Source organism: Schistocerca nitens, chromosome 8 (genome assembly GCF_023898315.1).
Source record: "Schistocerca nitens isolate TAMUIC-IGC-003100 chromosome 8, iqSchNite1.1, whole genome shotgun sequence".
Taxonomy (NCBI): domain Eukaryota; kingdom Metazoa; phylum Arthropoda; class Insecta; order Orthoptera; family Acrididae; genus Schistocerca; species Schistocerca nitens.
This window is the reverse complement of record NC_064621.1, coordinates 470,116,134-470,134,563: the sequence shown is the minus strand read 5'-3', so window position 1 is coordinate 470,134,563 and position 18,430 is coordinate 470,116,134. Positions and strand designations below refer to the sequence as shown.

The following is an 18,430-nucleotide window of genomic DNA, read 5'->3' as shown; positions in this document are numbered from 1 at the left end:
AGGGTGACTAAGTGAAACACGAGAAAAGCAGGGCCAAAGAAGCAAGACAGCTGGTTCACATAGGTCGCTGTACACCCACGAGAATGACCAAGAGTGCCATATCATCAAGCATCATCCATTGAATACAGCCCAGGAGACTGTTGTAAAGTTTACTGAAATTATACTTTGGGCCATATCGTATCTTCCGTCACTTGTCGGACATCACATACTAAGTTGAGAGTTGTGAGCCTTTATCAAGAAGACTAAAGTGCAGAGATATCATCCATGTCTTCCATATGAAGCTCTACCACAGTCCTGAGGCACAGATCAATGATGCGGGCTTCTCGTGCAAGGAAACTCAAAGCCCACTCAGTAATCGCAAAGCTTCAACATGAAGGCCTACCTTGGATGTTCATCAAATTAAAGAGGATGTGGCAACATGTTCTGAACATAAGGATTCTCCAGCACTGTCATACAGATGACAACTGACAAGATCTAGAGCTATTATGCCGTAGTTGGATCCTAAGAACTTCTGAAACACCAGTTACTGTTTCTCCAAGACAGTGGGCAAAGAAATGAGGTGTGTACTACACGGAGGATGAGGTAGCAGTTGGTGTCACTGGTTGGTGTGCTATGGGGCACCGGTTCAAATTCAATCATCAGCAAATATTTACTTTCTATTGATTTATCGTTTCTGAAAGGTTCTTGAAATTTCTTAAGTTCGTAATGTTTGCATGTTCTGAAAATATTCAATGTCCGTGTAAATGGCAGCACTCTCCATCCAAGAGATAATTGTGCTCTGTCTGTGCATTGGTGTCTATAATAAATGTGCATTCTGTGTTGTATGTCATTGATCGCAGTGCTTTCAGACTTTAACTTCATTGTTGTTACGATGTGACACTATATACCTGACAAAATAATAACCATCCAATGTCTTACAGAGGAGAATAATCACTTTCATTAATGCATGTTAAGTAGTGCCTGTACAAACATAGAGATAAGTAGAATCTTTCATTTGCTCCAAGATCTCAAAATTCATACACACTACCTATTGTTTTGACACTATTCCAGAACAAGTGCCATGCAGTACTTTTGTCATGCAGAGAAATACAAAAGAAAACTCTAATTCAACAAATGTTTTAGTTCATTGTTTATTTTAATAATTTATTAAAATTTGTCAATAATTTATTCAATGAACAATGTAAAAATAAAGTCTATTATTTATAAATTCCTCTTGCACAGCTAACCTGTATGCCAGTGGTTGAAGGCAAGGCACACAAGAACATACTGGCCACGTTCGAGCATCTTTTGACAACCTACAAAGCCACGAACTTGTCTCTTGCTGTGTTCAACAAGTCTGCCAACAGCTGGGCATGTAGGAGACCGTGTTTTGAAGACGACAACACACAAATCCAGCTGGGACCTCTGAGATTTTTCTGAATTCCTGTAACATAACAGCAAGGTTGTTTATAACTGACAAATGCTTCTGCTCAGTTACAAAAGTACTTTTTGTAATTAAGATAAATTTACAGTACTGCTACTTAAACTTTCTTGATGACAACTCACGATAGAGATTACAATGGAAATCATAATACACTCCTGGAAATGGAAAAAAGAACACATTGACACCGGTGTGTCAGACCCACCATACTTGCTCCGGACACTGCGAGAGGGCTGTACAAGCAATGATCACACGCACGGCACAGCGGACGCACCAGGAACCGCGGTGTTGGCCGTTGAATGGCGCTAGCTGCGCAGCATTTGTGCACCGCCGCCGTCAGTGTCAGCCAGTTTGCCGTGGCATACGGAGCTCCATCGCAGTCTTTAACACTGGTAGCATGCCACGACAGCGCGGACGTGAACCGTATGTGCAGTTGACGGACTTTGAGCGAGGGCGTATAGTGGGCATGCGGGAGGCCGGGTGGACGTACCGCCGAATTGCTCAACACGTGGGGCGTGAGGTCTCCACAGTACATCGATGTTGTCGCCAGTGGTCGGCGGAAGGTGCACGTGCCCGTCGACCTGGGACCAGACCACAGCGACGCACGGATGCACGCCAAGACCGTAGGATCCTACGCAGTGCCGTAGGGGACCGCACCGCCACTTCCCAGCAAATTAGGGACACTGTTGCTCCTGGGGTATTGGAGAGGACCATTCGCAACCATCTCCATGAAGCTGGGCTACGGTCCCGCACACCGTTAGGCCGTCTTCCGCTCACGCCCCAACATCGTGCAGCCCGCCTCCAGTGGTGTCGCGACAGGCGTGAATGGAGGGACGAATGGAGACGTGTCGTCTTCAGCGATGAGAGTCGCTTCTGCCTTGGTGCCAATGATGGTCGTATGCGTGTTTGGCGCCGTGCAGGTGAGCGCCACAATCAGGACTGCATACGACCGAGGCACACAGGGCCAACACCCGGCATCATGGTGTGGGGAGCGATCTCCTACACTGGCCGTACACCACTGGTGATCGTCGAGGGGGACACTGAATAGTGCACGGTACATCCAAACCGTCATCGAACCCATTGTTCTACCATTCCTAGACCGGCAAGGGAACTTGCTGTTCCAACAGGACAATGCACGTCCGCATGTATCCCGTGCCACCCAACGTGCTCTAGAAGGTGTAAGTCAACTACCCTGGCCAGCAAGATCTCCGGATCTGTCCCCCATTGAGCATGTTTGGGACTGGATGAAGCGTCGTCTCACGCGGTCTGCACGTCCAGCACGAACGCTGGTCCAACTGAGGTGCCAGGTGGAAATGGCATGGCAAGCCATTCCACAGGACTACATCCAGCATCTCTACGATTGTCTCCATGGGAGAATAGCACCCTGCATTGCTGCGAAAGGTGGATATACACTGTACTAGTGCCGACATTGTGCATGCTCTGTTGCCTGTGTCTATGTGCCTGTGGTTCTGTCAGTGTGATCATGTGATGTATCTGACCCCAGGAATGTGTCAATAAAGTTTCCCCTTCCTGGGACAATGAATTCACGGTGTTCTTATTTCAATTTCCAGGAGTGTATTTTAAATGTGTGTTATTAAAAAAGGGCAGGAAGAAATATGAGTCTAGTTCACAATGATTCAAACATTTCCTGACAAAAATAATGCACCAAAATGCTAAAGATGCTAAAATTGTTCTCTATTAGATATCAACAAAAAGGCAATGGTGGAGGAAGAGTGCTTAGAATGCATGCAGAAAATGAAAACAAAAAAGTGCAAAGTATTCAGGAAGAAATGAACATAGTGAAATGCAACAGATAAACTTCAAAATTCAGGAAATGTATAACAATCTGTCCATAGGAGTCAACAAGATCAGAAGAAATTAGTTACTAGCAAATAGACGAAGAATATATGACACACATCTGCAAAGACTAGTCAGAGAAAATGAAAACTAAAAAAGTAATTTGGAAGAAAGAGTGAGAAACAGACCTAAAAGAGAGAGAGAGAACTCTGTGTAAAAGAAAGAGCTTGTGAAGACAGTAATACATTATGGCAGAAAGGAGGCACAGGACGTAGAATTGTGAATTATGGTTTATTCATTTCATTATGCACATTTCCGTAGAGAAGAAATTTCAGAAATTTACATTACAGCACAACATAAATTTTACACTAACAAACAATAATATAAGATTAAAATGTTATTTCTATTATCAACAAAAACAGTCAGTTTTTAAAAATAGTCTTTCCTTCTCATGCCATACTGTAAGTCTCCCCTGCCCCAGGGGTGGGCAACTTTTCCGAACTATCCATCTTTCCTGAGCCCTGCCAGGCCTTTCCCTTCTTCTCTCTTCCTTCCCCTTCAACCCTTCTGTCAATAGGAGGAGTCACTGCCTCTGAAACTGTGCACATTTCTTTAACCTTTATATGTGTTTTCTCCTACCACCACATGATGAGTAAATTTTTTTGTCTATCCATATTTCTATGATGAGCTATATACACCTAGCAGGGTATGAAGAAGGTTTAAGTTTGGAATTGCAGGAGTTGGGTTCAAAGATACGGTTCTCAAAAAGAGGGCATCACATTGATCGGTTTCTTATGGGAAGTCAGTGAAGTAGCTGGAAAGCAGCTGAGACCAACCAGAATGTTCTAGAATGTTCCAGGATGTTCAAGAATGTTGTAGAATGTTATAGAATTTTCCAGAAGATTCAGTTATGTTCTACAATGTTCCAGAATGTTTTAGAATCTTCCAGAAGATTTGAGAATGTTCTATAAGGTTTATGGCAGGGATACGTTCCATCAAAGGTATGTATGGGTGATTGTTAGACGCATGTATCAGTATACTTTTGGAAATCAGTTAGGGCAAATCAAGGAAGTGACACAAAATGAAATGAATTTAAGTACAGGGCGCACATAAAGTGTGGGAACACTTTCAGTTATTTATTGCACAAGAACTAAACACTGTGCAGATGTCATACATCTTTCATTTTGAAGAGAAACTCTTAAAGTTTTTTTTACAAACATTTTATATGTGACCCATGAGTGACCCAGCAGACGTCAATACGGTAATCGAATTCTTGCCATACCCATCCCTGCATAGCATTATCGACTGTGGCAGTCACTTCCCATTTTCTCTCCCAGAGTCTGCTACATCACGTGGTAGAGGCAGTACATACACTAGATTTTAATGTCCCCCCACAGAAAAAAGTCACACAGAATGAGGTCTGGTGATCGGGGACGCCATTTCATAAAACAGCTGTCCCCTCCTGTAGCATGGCCGATTCATCGATGCGGCAGCTCCGTGTTCAGGTACCCACAAACTTCATGGTGAAAATGGGGTAGAGACCCAACCTGTTGAAAGATGAACAGAGAGTCCAATTGCATTTGAGGTATCAGTCATTGCTGCAACATGTCCAAGTAGGAATATCCAGTGACAGTGCTCTCGACGAATAAGAATGGTCCGTACAGTTTTCAATGTGACAAGGCACAAAAAACATTTACCTTTGGGGAATCATGCTCAAATTCAATGCATTCGTGTGGATGCTTTGTACCCCAGATTCATCAATTACGCCTGTTCACTTTCCTATTAGTGTGAATGAAAAGTGGATATGTCACTAAAAATTAAGTGATCAACAATGCCATCCCCATCCTCATTCAATTGTTGAAACTGCAAAACAAAACTCAAAACGCTTGTTTTTGCCATCATCCATGAGCTTCTGCACTAGCTCCAATTTGAATGGTTTCATAGACAGCTTCTGCCGAAGGAATTTCCACACTGTCATTGGAGCCATTTGGAGTTCATGGGATGCACGACGCACCAATTTCTTTGTACTCCTTATGAATGTCTAGTACATGCTCCACATTCACTTCATTCACACTGGGATGTCCACTCCTCTTTGCCGGTCACAAGCAACCTGTCACAATCAGTTTGTTGTGTCAGTGGTAAATGGCCTTCCTTGGTGGTGGCTTCTTACCATACTTGGTTCTAAACATCCATTGAACAGCTGTAGTACACTTGTTTTTGTTGAACTCCAACACAGAAAGCTCACTCCGCACCTGAACTCGCCATGTTTGTGACTATCGCTGACTATCGGCAAACAAATTATGCTGTAGCAAAATTTATTAAAAAAAAAAACTCTCAGGGTTTCTCTTCAAAATGACATATGTATGACATCTGTACAATGTTTGGTTCTTGTGCAATAAATAATTGAAAGTGTTCACGGACTTTATGTACACCCTGTATGAGTGAATTGCTTAAGGTAGTGAACAGTATGTTAAGTGGAATTTTAGTGTGTTAAGTAATATTAACATATAACAGGATGCCGTAACAAACAGAAAAGAAGGAAACAGTCACGACATGAAACAGATGAGGAGGAAGAAGCACACTTAGCTTCACAGTGGAAGTGAATGAACAGATTGAGAGGAAAATTTAGAGAACAAATTAAAGAAAAGGGTTCAGTGAGACAGTCAGCAAGCTGATGTAGAGTAAATGCTGAAGGAACGAGGTCAAAATGAACTAAGTAGAGTTACAACGAGTGAAGTTCTTGAAAGACAACAATCAGAGGTACATGAACAAAACATCAGTGTATGAGAAATGCAAAGCAGAAGAAGTAGAAATGATACTTTGGTCCATGAAGCATTCTGTTATGTTCCCACTAAAAAGTATAACACACATTAACATGTTGTCACTGGCAAAATGGATCAAATGTGTTAAAGTGGGCTCATTGTTATTGTTGCCAAACAAATATTACAAATTTTTGTAAGTGTATTTCATTGGTGATGAACAAAAAGAAGTCAATCAACATCATGCAAAAATAAGTGGACTGGAATGATAAATCATTGAAGAACTGTAGAGGGTTTTACCTAAGTACAATCAGTTGGTTCACATATTCAAAACAGCACTGGACCAATGCTATCAGATGAGTATAAATTTATAATTCGATCCACCAAAATACTAACTGGAGAACCAATGTTCATATGTTGATCCAATGCACCTTAAGTCAATGAAACTGCCACTGTAATTGTGGACAGCAAGTACTCAAGCTGTGATGTAATTATTCAGAAAAGAAGAGGACTACAACACACTGCAGAAAAACATTGTTCTTAGGGTGATCTTCAATATCTGTTTATTTTTATAAGAGGAGAAGATGGTTACCATTTCAATTTGAGACAAGTGAACGCCAAAACAGGTGCAGAAACAAATGGAAAAGCAACTTCGAAGGAATTTATGCATATCATAGAATAACAATATACAACAAGGGATACAATCATATTACCAGTTCCTGTCATTTACTTCAACAATTTTTAGTTGACATGTGGGCAAAAAGAGAGACAGAATGAATGTTATTCCTGTGACATAATCAACAAAAATTGTGTATAGAAGAATATATTCATTTGAGAGACACAGTCACAGATGATGGCAACAGTGAATATTTTGTGAGGTTCTCAGCATTCTATGTAGAAACAAATAAGTGAGTGACACAGTACTTTATTTCAAATTAGGGTAATGTTGAATACTTATGCAGACTATAAGGTGCACACAAATGGAAAGGAAAGTATGGTTATACGTAAAGAAATTTTGATAACAGTATTACAACTACAGTTGATGTGGAACAGCACAACTATACATAATTTCCATTGACACCAATATATCAACCCCAGTGCATATGAAGCCTATGGATGGCTTCAGTCTAGAAATTCCTAGGTTTCTGAGAAATACCATTTTCCACAGTGTCCTGTAACTTCCTTGTCACAGGTGAATCTTTGACCGTACAAAGATTTTTTTAAGGGGCCAGAAATATGCGACCCACATTGGAAGATATTAGGGCTGTAAGGAGGATGATCCAGGATCTCCCACTAAATTTTTAAAGGAACTCAAAGAGTCTTCTTGGCCACATGTGGCCTGGCCTTGTGCTGGAGAAGCACTACCTCATTCAAGAGTTTGCCCCTCCACCTTGTAGTAATTTCATAGAGATATATTCTTACTGATTATTTGCTAGAACACACAAGAGATGAACACACTTCATCTTTTCTGGATAGTATAGTTTTATGTTAGTTGATTCAGCTGTCTTTAATCTCTGCTTTCCTTTTCCTACATTTTGCACTACAGCTGTCGTCCTACAAGTTCCTATAATGCAGTACTTTTTTATAAGAATAAGCACCTATTTCAAAAACCCTAACTACATTAAACCCAAATACTTGTTTTGGTTCAGAATATCATAAAATCAACACAATTAAAGAGTCTACATCACTCGATTTATTTTTTAAATAGTGCGTTATCGATGTAAGAAATGAAGATTCATTTGTGTCGCATGGTAGTGAGCTAATCTACAATTAAACTGTATTCTCATCACTGCCATGGCAATGGCCTTGCCGCAGTGAATACACCGGTTCCCGTCAGATCACCGAAGTTAAGCACTGTCGGACGTGACGAGCACTTGGATAGGTGACCATCCAGGCTGCCATGCACTATTGCCATTTTTCAGGGTGCACTCAGCCTCGTGATGCCAATTGAGGAGCTACTCAACTGAATAGTAGCGGCTCCAGTCAAAGAAAACCATCAAAACGACCGGGAGAGTGGTGTGCTGACCACACACCCCTCCTGTCTGCATCCTCAGCTGAGGATGACACAGCGGTCGGATAGTCCCAATGGGTCACTTGTGGCCTGAAGACAGAATGCTCATCACCGGCATGAGTTGTAATGGATCTGCTCAATACAACTCATTTTCCACAGAGTATTGTAGATTACAATCCATCAAATGCCCTCTTGATACATCATTAACATAACAGTTATTGTTTCCTATCATCATTGCTTATGGTTATTAAATGTAATATATTTGTATTTTTTCAGGAGTAATTTTGATCATGTCAATACTGTACACATATCTTTGGATGTAAAGATCAATGTTTTCAAATATCTGCCTCCCTGCCATTTTCATTCATAGTTGAAGATTATTACTGTTGCTGTTGTTGATTTTTGAGTATCGGTGCAATACAGTCTGCTATGGAGTAGCAAGCAGCTGTGAGTCAGCTGTAGTTGTGTGATGGCACAGTCAGTTGGACTCTGTATCTAGTACTGTACAATTAAGATGAAATAAGATGGATGCAAGCATGTTGAGTCCATCGAATATTTGTTTTTGTAAAGTTTTTCTTCAAATTATACAAAGTGTTTTAAGTAGTTTGGAGTGAATGAATCACCATAAATTTATTAAAAAAATGAAGTGAAATCTCAGTTCCTGTTTCATTATTACATTTCACCATTCATATATGACAGCAACATCCCTTCCTTCTTGCAGGAGGCAATGTCATTGAACTAGACAAGCTGACAATGTTAACTACTAGCTTTTATTGTTTTAAAAGACACGTAGTTCATTTTCCATTGTCACACAAACATTTGCATTGTTCATAACTATCGAACTCTGCAAATTGTTTGTTGATATCATTGATAATTGAAGACAATAGAGTGAGGAGGCATGTTAAATAGTGGACTAGATTTCTTGATACAGAACACTATACATTATCCATTATTGTTGGTGGAGAAGGCATTAAAATTGGCACACTTCTCATAGTTGAAGTTTATGACTATTGCTGTTGTTGTTGTTGCTGCTGTTGCACAAAATAAATTTATTTACATAACATCCATGTCAAAGGAAAAGAAGAACTATAATTTTCTGATGAAAATGTAACTTCTTCTGAGCCGCGCAGGATTAGCCAAGCGGTCTAGGGCGCTGCAGCTGGACTGTGCGGCTGGTCCCGGCGGAGGTTCGAGTCCTCCCTCGGGCATGGGTGTGTGTGTTTGTCCTTAGTATAATTTAGGTTAAGTAGTGTGTAAGCTTAGGGACTGAGGACCTAAGCAGTTAAGTCTCATAAGATTTCACACACATTTTTTTTAACTTCTTCTGATGTTTAAATCAACATACGTATTTCTTAACATTGGAAAGAAACAACAACATAGAGATTAGCCCATAATCAGATAATGCTTACCTTTGTCCCTCCTGAAATAATGTGAATTCAGCTTCAGTTGGTTCAAGCACAGTCAGCAGCACACATGACAAGTGATCCAGGGAGGACAGAGGTGGTAGCGTTCCTCTTAAACGGACTTCATTCCACCCAGAACGCACTTTGCAAATGTCAATGCAATCAAAATACCTATAACAAAACAAACTTTCACAGATGCTGAAAGCTGAAAGTGTGAAATAGTCACACATCTGTGTGTGTGTGTGTGTGTGTGTGTGTGTGTGTGTGTGTGTGTGTGTATACACGCATGGGCATGTGCATGAACACGCGTGTTATTTTAGTATTTTAACCAGCTTTTCATTATACAAACATACAAAATTTTGTGTACGTAACCTGTTACTGACTTGACCCACTTCATCTTTATAGAAATTATAGAACTATTTAATATGGAATTAATATACTAAGGAAAGTTCTGCCAGAATGTAAATAATTGATGAGTAAAGAAGACCACTCACTGAATACCAGTAGTGTTGAATTGCTGGTCCTGCTGCAGCAGCCAGAGACATTGGTCATGTGTATGTGAGTCGCACTTATGTTAATGTGCGTGTGCTTCCTACTTCAGAAGAAGGTCTTCTGGCCAAAAGCTAAAATGTATGCAGTCTTTTGTTATACTTGTCTGCAACTCAATGAATGGCAGTCTGTCCTTTTCATTATATTATTATTATTCCAGCCTGCACTTTCCATTGTTTAATAACTAGGTTAAGAATATTGCATCTTTTAAATTAAAACTATCATGAACCAGGAGAGGAGCCAGTCGCATGCTTTCCCCATCTTTGCCAGATCACAGAACAATGTTCATCTCAGGTTTAAAAAAACATTAATCAGGAAAGGCATACTCAAATACAACTACATTCTGCTCCACAGCAGTGAATGCCTTACCATGTAATATTTGTACACAGCATGAAAAATTCTGTTATCATAGGTCCTAAGTTACTGGTGTTGTTATTTCAAGGTAACTGCATTTTAATCCCATTGTTTTCTGATATCACATTTTTTCTCTGTACCTAAAATTTCATTTTTTCTAAAGCTATATGCAACTTATTTGTTAAGAATACTGTAATAAATCTCTTGCTTAAAGTAAGATTCAGTATATGTATCATCCAGGTTGAAAATTAAATATTCCATCATGAAAGGGTGAAGTTCATTGGAATGATAAATAAAGAGTCAAGTGAGTTGACCAAACAGTTTAACCAATGGCTTTTGTCATCTAAGAAATCTCCCAAATAAATTCAGAACTGATCATGGGTGATACAGTTAGAAGGTAAAGTCATATGACATTGTTGGAAGGAAGTTTCTCTTTGGTACCTTTCTTTTCTGAATCGTAAGTGTTGTGTCTTATGGCTGCGGTGACTGCATGTAGAGTACAGTGCTGTGTTTGTGTTATTGGAAACATTCAAATAGTTGTTGTTATTGCTTTCTTTAAAGTTACATGACAGCATGGTCATCAGTGTTCATCAAAAATTAATGACAAACTTATCAAAATAATACAGTAGCAATATAATAGCCAAATATTAAAAAAGACAAATACATGACAAAATTCAAAAGTATATGAAGAGCTGCAAAAATTATTCTGAAACTTGACTGTGAATGCCAGATTGTGAAACACACATGGTGTTCCCTGCAAATGCCTTGTGCAGAAGCTGGAGGGACACATAACAGTCCAATAGCCTCAATACTTTTCCATTGTTATGACTCAAAACAAAGGACAGGCCCCAAATCAGACCATGTCCTCTCATTGGTATACTGGGTGCACTCAACTTAAAAGTGACATACTGATGTTCACACACCATGCATCCTTTCCATCAGAGGAAGAAAGTATATGCACCAAAGAGCAGTGACTAGTTCTGAGGTAGGTTCTCCCTCAGTAGATAGAAGAAGCTACATCATGGATAACTGGTTTACTTTACGGTCCACAGAATTTTGTCTCTCACAAGTCGCCCCTCCACACAGCACCATATGGCCATGTGCGTCAAGAGTAAGGTCACTGCTTGCAGAATGACTTTAAAATTTGTCACAGTATTTTCTATACATGCCTCCTAAGATGTTCATCCGTAAGTCCATTTCCATGAATTCCCAGACGTCCTGGTAGCCAACAGAATAGCACCTCCTTCCCTATGTTTGTAAGTTAATGAGGGTATACTGGATGGACTGGACTGGTTTCTCTGCTGAGTATGTGCACTGGATGGCTTTCAGTGCACTCATGGGCTCAAACCAGATGAGGAACTCTGTAGCTTTAATACTTCTCTTATACTCCAGTGTTTGTCAAGATTGCATGCCATTGACAGTGAGTTTGTTTGGTAAGCAAATCTTGAGATCATGATCAGGACAAACAGCTGAGCAATGAAGCTGGTTACTCCATGCTTATTTCCCAGAGGTGTGACTTATTAAATAATTGTAGTGCTGACACCAGATGTCAGACTTTCCTTTATGGATGAATTCTAAAGTGCTGTCCCTCCCATATTACATAAAATCTAAAATTAGCTTCAGTCTCTTGAGACTCCAGACTCCACCCTTGGGCAAAAATTGGAATCTGTTCCACATGATATGCCACTGGGTCAATTTTCACATGAATACCAAATGACTGTCACATGTGGACAATTAAAGAATGCCATTTCCATAGATAGCTCCAAATATATTCAACACTCTTCCACCAACAATAAAACAAGACATTGGCAACACCTATCAATTTAAAAGAAAATTAAAAGTTATCTCACTAATGACTTCTTCTACAGCTTGACTATATTCAAGGGTTGAGCATTCTGCAGCTGAAAGACAAATAATAATGATTTACAAACAAAAATGCTTCTGTCCTCTCTTTTGCAGATAACTCTTATTTGGAAAAAAAAAAAAAAAAAAAAAAAAAAAAAAAAAAAAAAAACCAATATAACCAACTAATATTAAGCTACCAATAGAAGATAAGCAACAGCTATTTACATAGCTGAGGAAGAGCACTTTTTTGAAGTAGCAGATTTTTCTTAATTTGCTAGCTTATTTTTCTTTTGGCATGACCACAAATAATATTAAGTAGTAAAGTGATAGCTATATGGATTAAGTTCCATGATTTGTGTGTCTTGTTAATGTATACCTTGATCTGTCCAAATTCTTAAAAGTTCTCCCTCTTGATCAGACCGCAGAACATGATGAATGAGTATGTGTGTGTGTTTGACGGGGCACCTAAGTGAGTAGCATACTAGTGGCTGTGGGTCAGTTAAGTACTTATACACCTGTCACACTGGAAGGAGTTACCACTACAAAGATAGTAGCCACTCACCAGCCCTGGCATGATCTTCAGATGCATAGTGCTTGCTTAACCATAACCCTGGTACTTCTGATGGCCACCTTCTCCTGTTAACACCAGTGTGATATCTGAAGAACTGATGTGGGAAAGGCCATGTAAGATCTCCATATTAGCCCCATGGATAGAAGTGACAGAGGATATTATGGCTTTAAGAGATATTGCAAACTTTCTGAACAGGAAAAAGATGTCAATGGTATGTTGCCTCATGAGGAAACTGTAGTGGCTAGCTGCCACATACACAGTCAGGTTATCAACTGTAGAATTATATCATTAGAACACATACTGGAAGTCAGTCATATGCAATCTGGACTCAATGTCTTTTCTTTGCAGCTGTGATAACCTCTCAGGCAGTTATGGCCCCTCATTGATTTAAGGAGAGTATTACAGTTCATCAGAGACAAGGGTGTCATCAGGAGCACCCCAGAAAAGTGTGATAGGACTGCTCCTGTCCTCTATAGTCATAAATGATCTGATGGATAGGGTGAGCAGCAATCTTCAGTTGTTGATGAGGCTGTAGTATATGGAAAAATATCGCTGTTGATTTGCTGTAGAAGGATACAAGATGACTTACATAAAAACTATCTTTGGTGTGGTAAATGGTAGCTTGCTCTAAAATAGTAGAAAAATATAAGCTATTGCAGATGAGTAGGTAAAAAGCTTCACACACATGACCACCAACTCCAGTATCTCGGACCAGAATGCTGGTCCAAGATGCTGGAGTTGGTGATCGTGTGTGCGTGAGGTGTGCTTGCTTTCGTGTGTGTGTTTTACTGACAAAGGCTGTGGCCGAAAGCTTTATGTGAGTGTCTTTTAACTGTGATTGTCTGCAAATGGACGTGTGTCTTCTTTACGGTAAGTAGCAAACTGTCTTTTCCTACACTGTTGATATTTCTACCTGGAGTTTTCATTGTTTGATAAAAAAATTCTATTATGTTCAAATACAGTATTAGTGGTGTGCAGCTTGACATAGTCAAGCCAATTAGATATCTAGGCATACTGTTGGAAATTGATATGAAACAGAACAAGCATGTAATGATGGTAGTAGGGAAGGTGAATGATCAACTTTGGTTTATTGGGAGAGTTTTAGGAAACTGTAGCTCATCTACAAAAGAGACTGTGTACAGAACACTTGTGCAACCCATTCTTGAGCACTGCTCAATTGTTTGGGACCCCCACCAGGTCAGATTAAAGGAAGACATCGAAGTAATTCAAAGGCATGCTACTCGATTAGTTACTGGCAGGTTTGATCAACTTGCCAGTGTTATGGAAAAGCTTCGTGAACTCAAATAGGAATCCATAGAGGGAAGATGATACTCTTTTCATGAAGCACTACTGAGAAAATTTAGAGAACAAACATTTGAAGCTGACTGCTGAACAATTCTACTTTCATCAACGTACATTTCCTGTAAGGACCATGAAAAGAAGATAAGAAAAATTAGTGCTTATATGGAGGCATACAGACAGTCATTTTTCCCTCATTCAACATGCGAATGAATTAGGAAAGTAAATGACTAGTAGTGGTACATAGCACCCTCTGCATACACCATACGATGGTTCGCAGAGTACGCATGTATGTTACTGTAGATTTGGATGTTGATGTAGATTATTAGTATAACTTCCTTTCAAGATTCAGGAAAATATCTTGCCTCTCAAATGCAGTTGAACAGGGTGAGTACGCTGCCCCTATGAGGAGCCACAACACTGCATTATGCATTTTGTTTTTACCATGTGTTGCCTCATGCCAGAAAACAATGGATCCCAGAAGGCAGTGTTGCTGGAAGTTTCTTCATAGACATATTTCACCTTTGTCGGCACTATGTCTCTCTGGTTAGTCTCACTGCACCAGTAACTGGGCATGTCCTAAATCATCTAGAACTCCTCTTGATACTAATATGGACTTAATGAAACAATGTATATTATTCAGGAATGAGCCTCTCTTTGCTTTCATTAAAGGCTGCTAAGTTCTCTGCAGTTGGTTGGCATCACACTGTGCGGAGTCACATTACTGCTCCTCATTTACAAAGTGAATGTTCACTACAGGAAGGGGCAGGCAATATTGATAAGTGACAAAAAAACTTAGAAAAGAATGCTCTGTGCCTTGGAGAATCTCATTAATATTGTAACTGAATCATTACTGGACGCATTTGTGATGTTCAAATACAAACAGTTCATTGTACAAGATTCAGTCAACCACCCTGAACATCCATTTTAAGAGCTACCATTTGGACACCAACTGTTTTGCTAGTTGTATGCAGAAATGGAAAGTGGTCACTTGAGTGCAAACTGTCAACCAATTCTCACTGATTGTAACAGTGAGGACTGGAGACTAAATCAAGAGACTGATGGCAGAGAAGTACTCTGTATAAGTTCCAAATTGTCTGCTCTACCCAGTGTTGAGGGAATATGATTCTCCTCTGCATGAAGCCCTCAACAGCACCCATGCTGACGGAGACCTATAGTCTCATTGTCTACAGCTTCATTACGGAGCAAGTATAGAACAAATGATAACATTACATAGTATGTGTAATGTTAATGGAATTAGGTAAAGAGTTGCATTCTTTGCTAATAAACATGGAGACATCATCTTTAACCCTTTACTTGCCAAGGTCATTACTTCTGTGGAGACTATAACCCTTCATAGGGGCATCAATGTCACTGAAATGTGCCTTCTGATGACAAACACACTGCTCTCACTTGTGGTGAATCATGACTTCTCCAAATTTTTAAAAATCACTCAAAAGCCAAAACTGCACAAAATATTTTTTATTCAAGACAATCGGTTTCAACAGTCTTTGCTGTGATCTTCAGGCTTAAACATCTTTTTATAGTGAAACATATTCATTTTATGCTGAACCTCATGCACGAGATGTCAGATGGGAAAAACTCAGCACATTACAAAGTTTGTCATCACTAAAACATTTACAAACAGAAAACATCTTGTCCAAAAGGCCATGTCCATATACATCTTGCACATAGATGCTTGTTACATGATACAAATAGAGTACACAATAGCACATCTGTTTACATATGCTGGACACATACTAAACAGTGCAAATCCACTTTAAATAATGTATAAGCACCTTGTCTTGAATAAGAAATATTTTGTGCAATCTTGGCTTTTGGATGATTTTTAACAATTAAAACAGGTTACCCTTCAATACTCTCTTAATGAGAAAATTCAATTCTCCAAATTTGTCCTGAACTTATTCACATTCAATTGGAGTATGGAAGAAATTTTACAGATGTTGTTTTTCCTTCTCATTCCTTTTTTCATTACATCCACATGATTGCACTTTGATGGGATGGGTTTGTAGTTATAGAAGCATGCACAGAGTTTATGGTACTAAAGAACTGGGAATGTTGAGGGGCTCCAGCTCAACAACTTCAGGTGTGCCAAACATAACATTCAAATAGTAGGAACAATGTGAAAGCTCATGCCAGCACGTTAAGTACTACTCTCAATTATCCTGACAGCCCACATGCAACAAACTGATCATTGTAAACATACCAGCTACATATGGGCTTATGCTGATAACCATGTCTCCCTGGGCACAACTATGTCATCTGTGAACTGCTTCTGAGAGCTACATATTCTTCTCTCTCTCTCTCTCTCTCTCTCTCTCTCTCTCTCTCTCTCTCTCCCCTTTTTTTCTTTTTTTCTTTTTTTTGCATGAGGTGATTAATATTTTACAAAAAAAGTTGAATTCACTGTCTGATTTGCAAGGAATATGACTGATGGACTAGGTTTGATCATATATAATGACTGTCTACAAATCCTCATTTTCACAATTGGTGACTGGTCAAAGTCTTATGGGCAGAAGTGATCAGCTTGCAGTTACACAATGAAAAGATTTTAACACACCAGTATTACACTTTTAATAACCATTTCTATTGATACACAACATATTACCCATGTAATGTAATGCGCATCAATAGAAATGGTTATCAAGGCTCTGATGCTTGTGTGTTAAAATTTATGGACAGAATACTTTAGTGCGTAGACTGATATTATATGGGATAAAAATTTTTTAGCATTTTTTAACAACTTTCAGTCTACCATTTCCCTATTGTTGGGTTGGTTACTGTCCCTTCTGTTTTCTATGCATCGGCATCTTTGTATCCTTCTAGCGATTCAGGTAGGCTGTTTCATCTACATCTACATGATTACTCTGCTATTCACAGTTAAGTGCCTGGCAGAGGGTTCAATGAACCACCTTCGAGCTGTCTCTCTACAATTCCACTCTCGAACGGTGTGCGGGAAAAAAAGAGCACTTAAATTTTTCGGCGCAAGCCCTGATTTCTCTTATTTTATCATGATGACCATTTCTCCCTATGCAGGTGGGTGCCAACAGAATGTTTTCACAATCAGAGGAGAAAATTGGTGATTGAAATTTCATGAGAAGATCCCATCGCAGTGAAAAACGCCTTTGTTTTAATGATTGCCACTCCAATTCATGTATCATGTCTGTGGCACTATCTCTCCTACTTTGCGATAATACAAAACGAGCCACCCTCCTTTGAACTTTTTCAATATCATCCGTCAGTCCCACCTGATACGGATCCCACACCACACAGCAACACTCCAGAATAGGGCGGACAAGTGTAGTGTAAGCAGTCTCTTAAGTAGATCTGTTGCACCTTCTAAGTGTTCTGCCAATGAATTGCAGTCCTTGGTTTGCTCTACCCAAAACATTATCTATGTGGTTGTTCCAACTTAGGTTATTTGTAATTGTAATCCCTAAGTATTTAGTTGAATTTACAACCTTCAGATTTGTGTGACTTCTCACACAATCGAAATTTAGCAGATTTCTTTTAGTACTCATGTGAATAACTTCACACTTTTCTTTATTCAGGGTCAATTGCCACTTTTTGCACCACACAGGTATCTTATCTAAATCATTGTGCAATTTGTTTTGGTCAGATTGTCTCCATTGTCATTAATATAGATCAGGTACAATACAGGGCCTGTAACACTTCCTTGGGGAATGCCGGATATTACTTCAGTTTTACTCTACGACTTTCCATATATTACTACGAACTGTGACCTTTCTGTCAGGAAATCATGAATCCAGTTGCACAACTGAGACATTATTCCGTAGGCACACAGTTTGGTTAGAAGATGCTCATGAGGAACAGTGTCAGAAGCCTTCTGAAAATCTAAAAATATGAGTATAAAGAGCTGGTTGTGTTCCACAAGAACGATATTTTCTGGATCGTACTGACTATGTGTCAATAAATCATTTTCTTCGAGGTACTTCATAATGTTCAAATACAGTATATGTTCCAAAACCTACTGAGAATAGACATTAGTGATATGGGCCTCTAATTCAGCAGATTACTCCTATTTCCCTTTTTGGGTACTGGTGTGACTTTAGCAACTTTCCAGTCTTTTGGCACAGAACTTTCTGTGAGCGAGCGGTTTTATGTAATTGCTAAATATGGAGCTATTGTATCTGAATACTCTGAAAGGAACCTGACTGGTATACCATCTGGACTGGAAGCCTTGCCTTTATTAAGTGATTTAAGCTGCTTTGCTACACCGACGATATCTACTTCTATGTTTCTCATCTTCGCAGTTGTTCTTGATTGGAATTCAGAAATATTTACTTCATCTTCTTTGGTGAAGGAGTTTCGGAAAGCTGTGTTTAATAACTCTGCTTTGGTGGCACTGTCATCAGTTTAAGAACAATTTACCTCTGTCTT

At 39.4% G+C, this 18,430-nt stretch overlaps 1 protein-coding gene and 1 pseudogene across 1 annotated transcript in view; one reads left to right on the top strand and one right to left on the bottom strand.

The window, feature by feature from the left end:
* LOC126199294 (calpain-D-like) overlaps positions 1-18,430 on the bottom strand; it is a 113,822-nt gene that overhangs the window by 42,113 nt on the left and 53,279 nt on the right. Inside the window, exons 10-11 of the mRNA XM_049936119.1 lie at positions 9,397-9,561; positions 1,227-1,423 (exon numbers count right to left, since the gene is read on the bottom strand). Of these exons, the coding sequence (XP_049792076.1) occupies positions 1,227-1,423; positions 9,397-9,561 (362 nt within the window). The remainder of the gene's footprint in view (positions 1-1,226; positions 1,424-9,396; positions 9,562-18,430) is intronic.
* On the top strand, positions 7,773-7,890 carry LOC126199814 (5S ribosomal RNA; annotated as a pseudogene).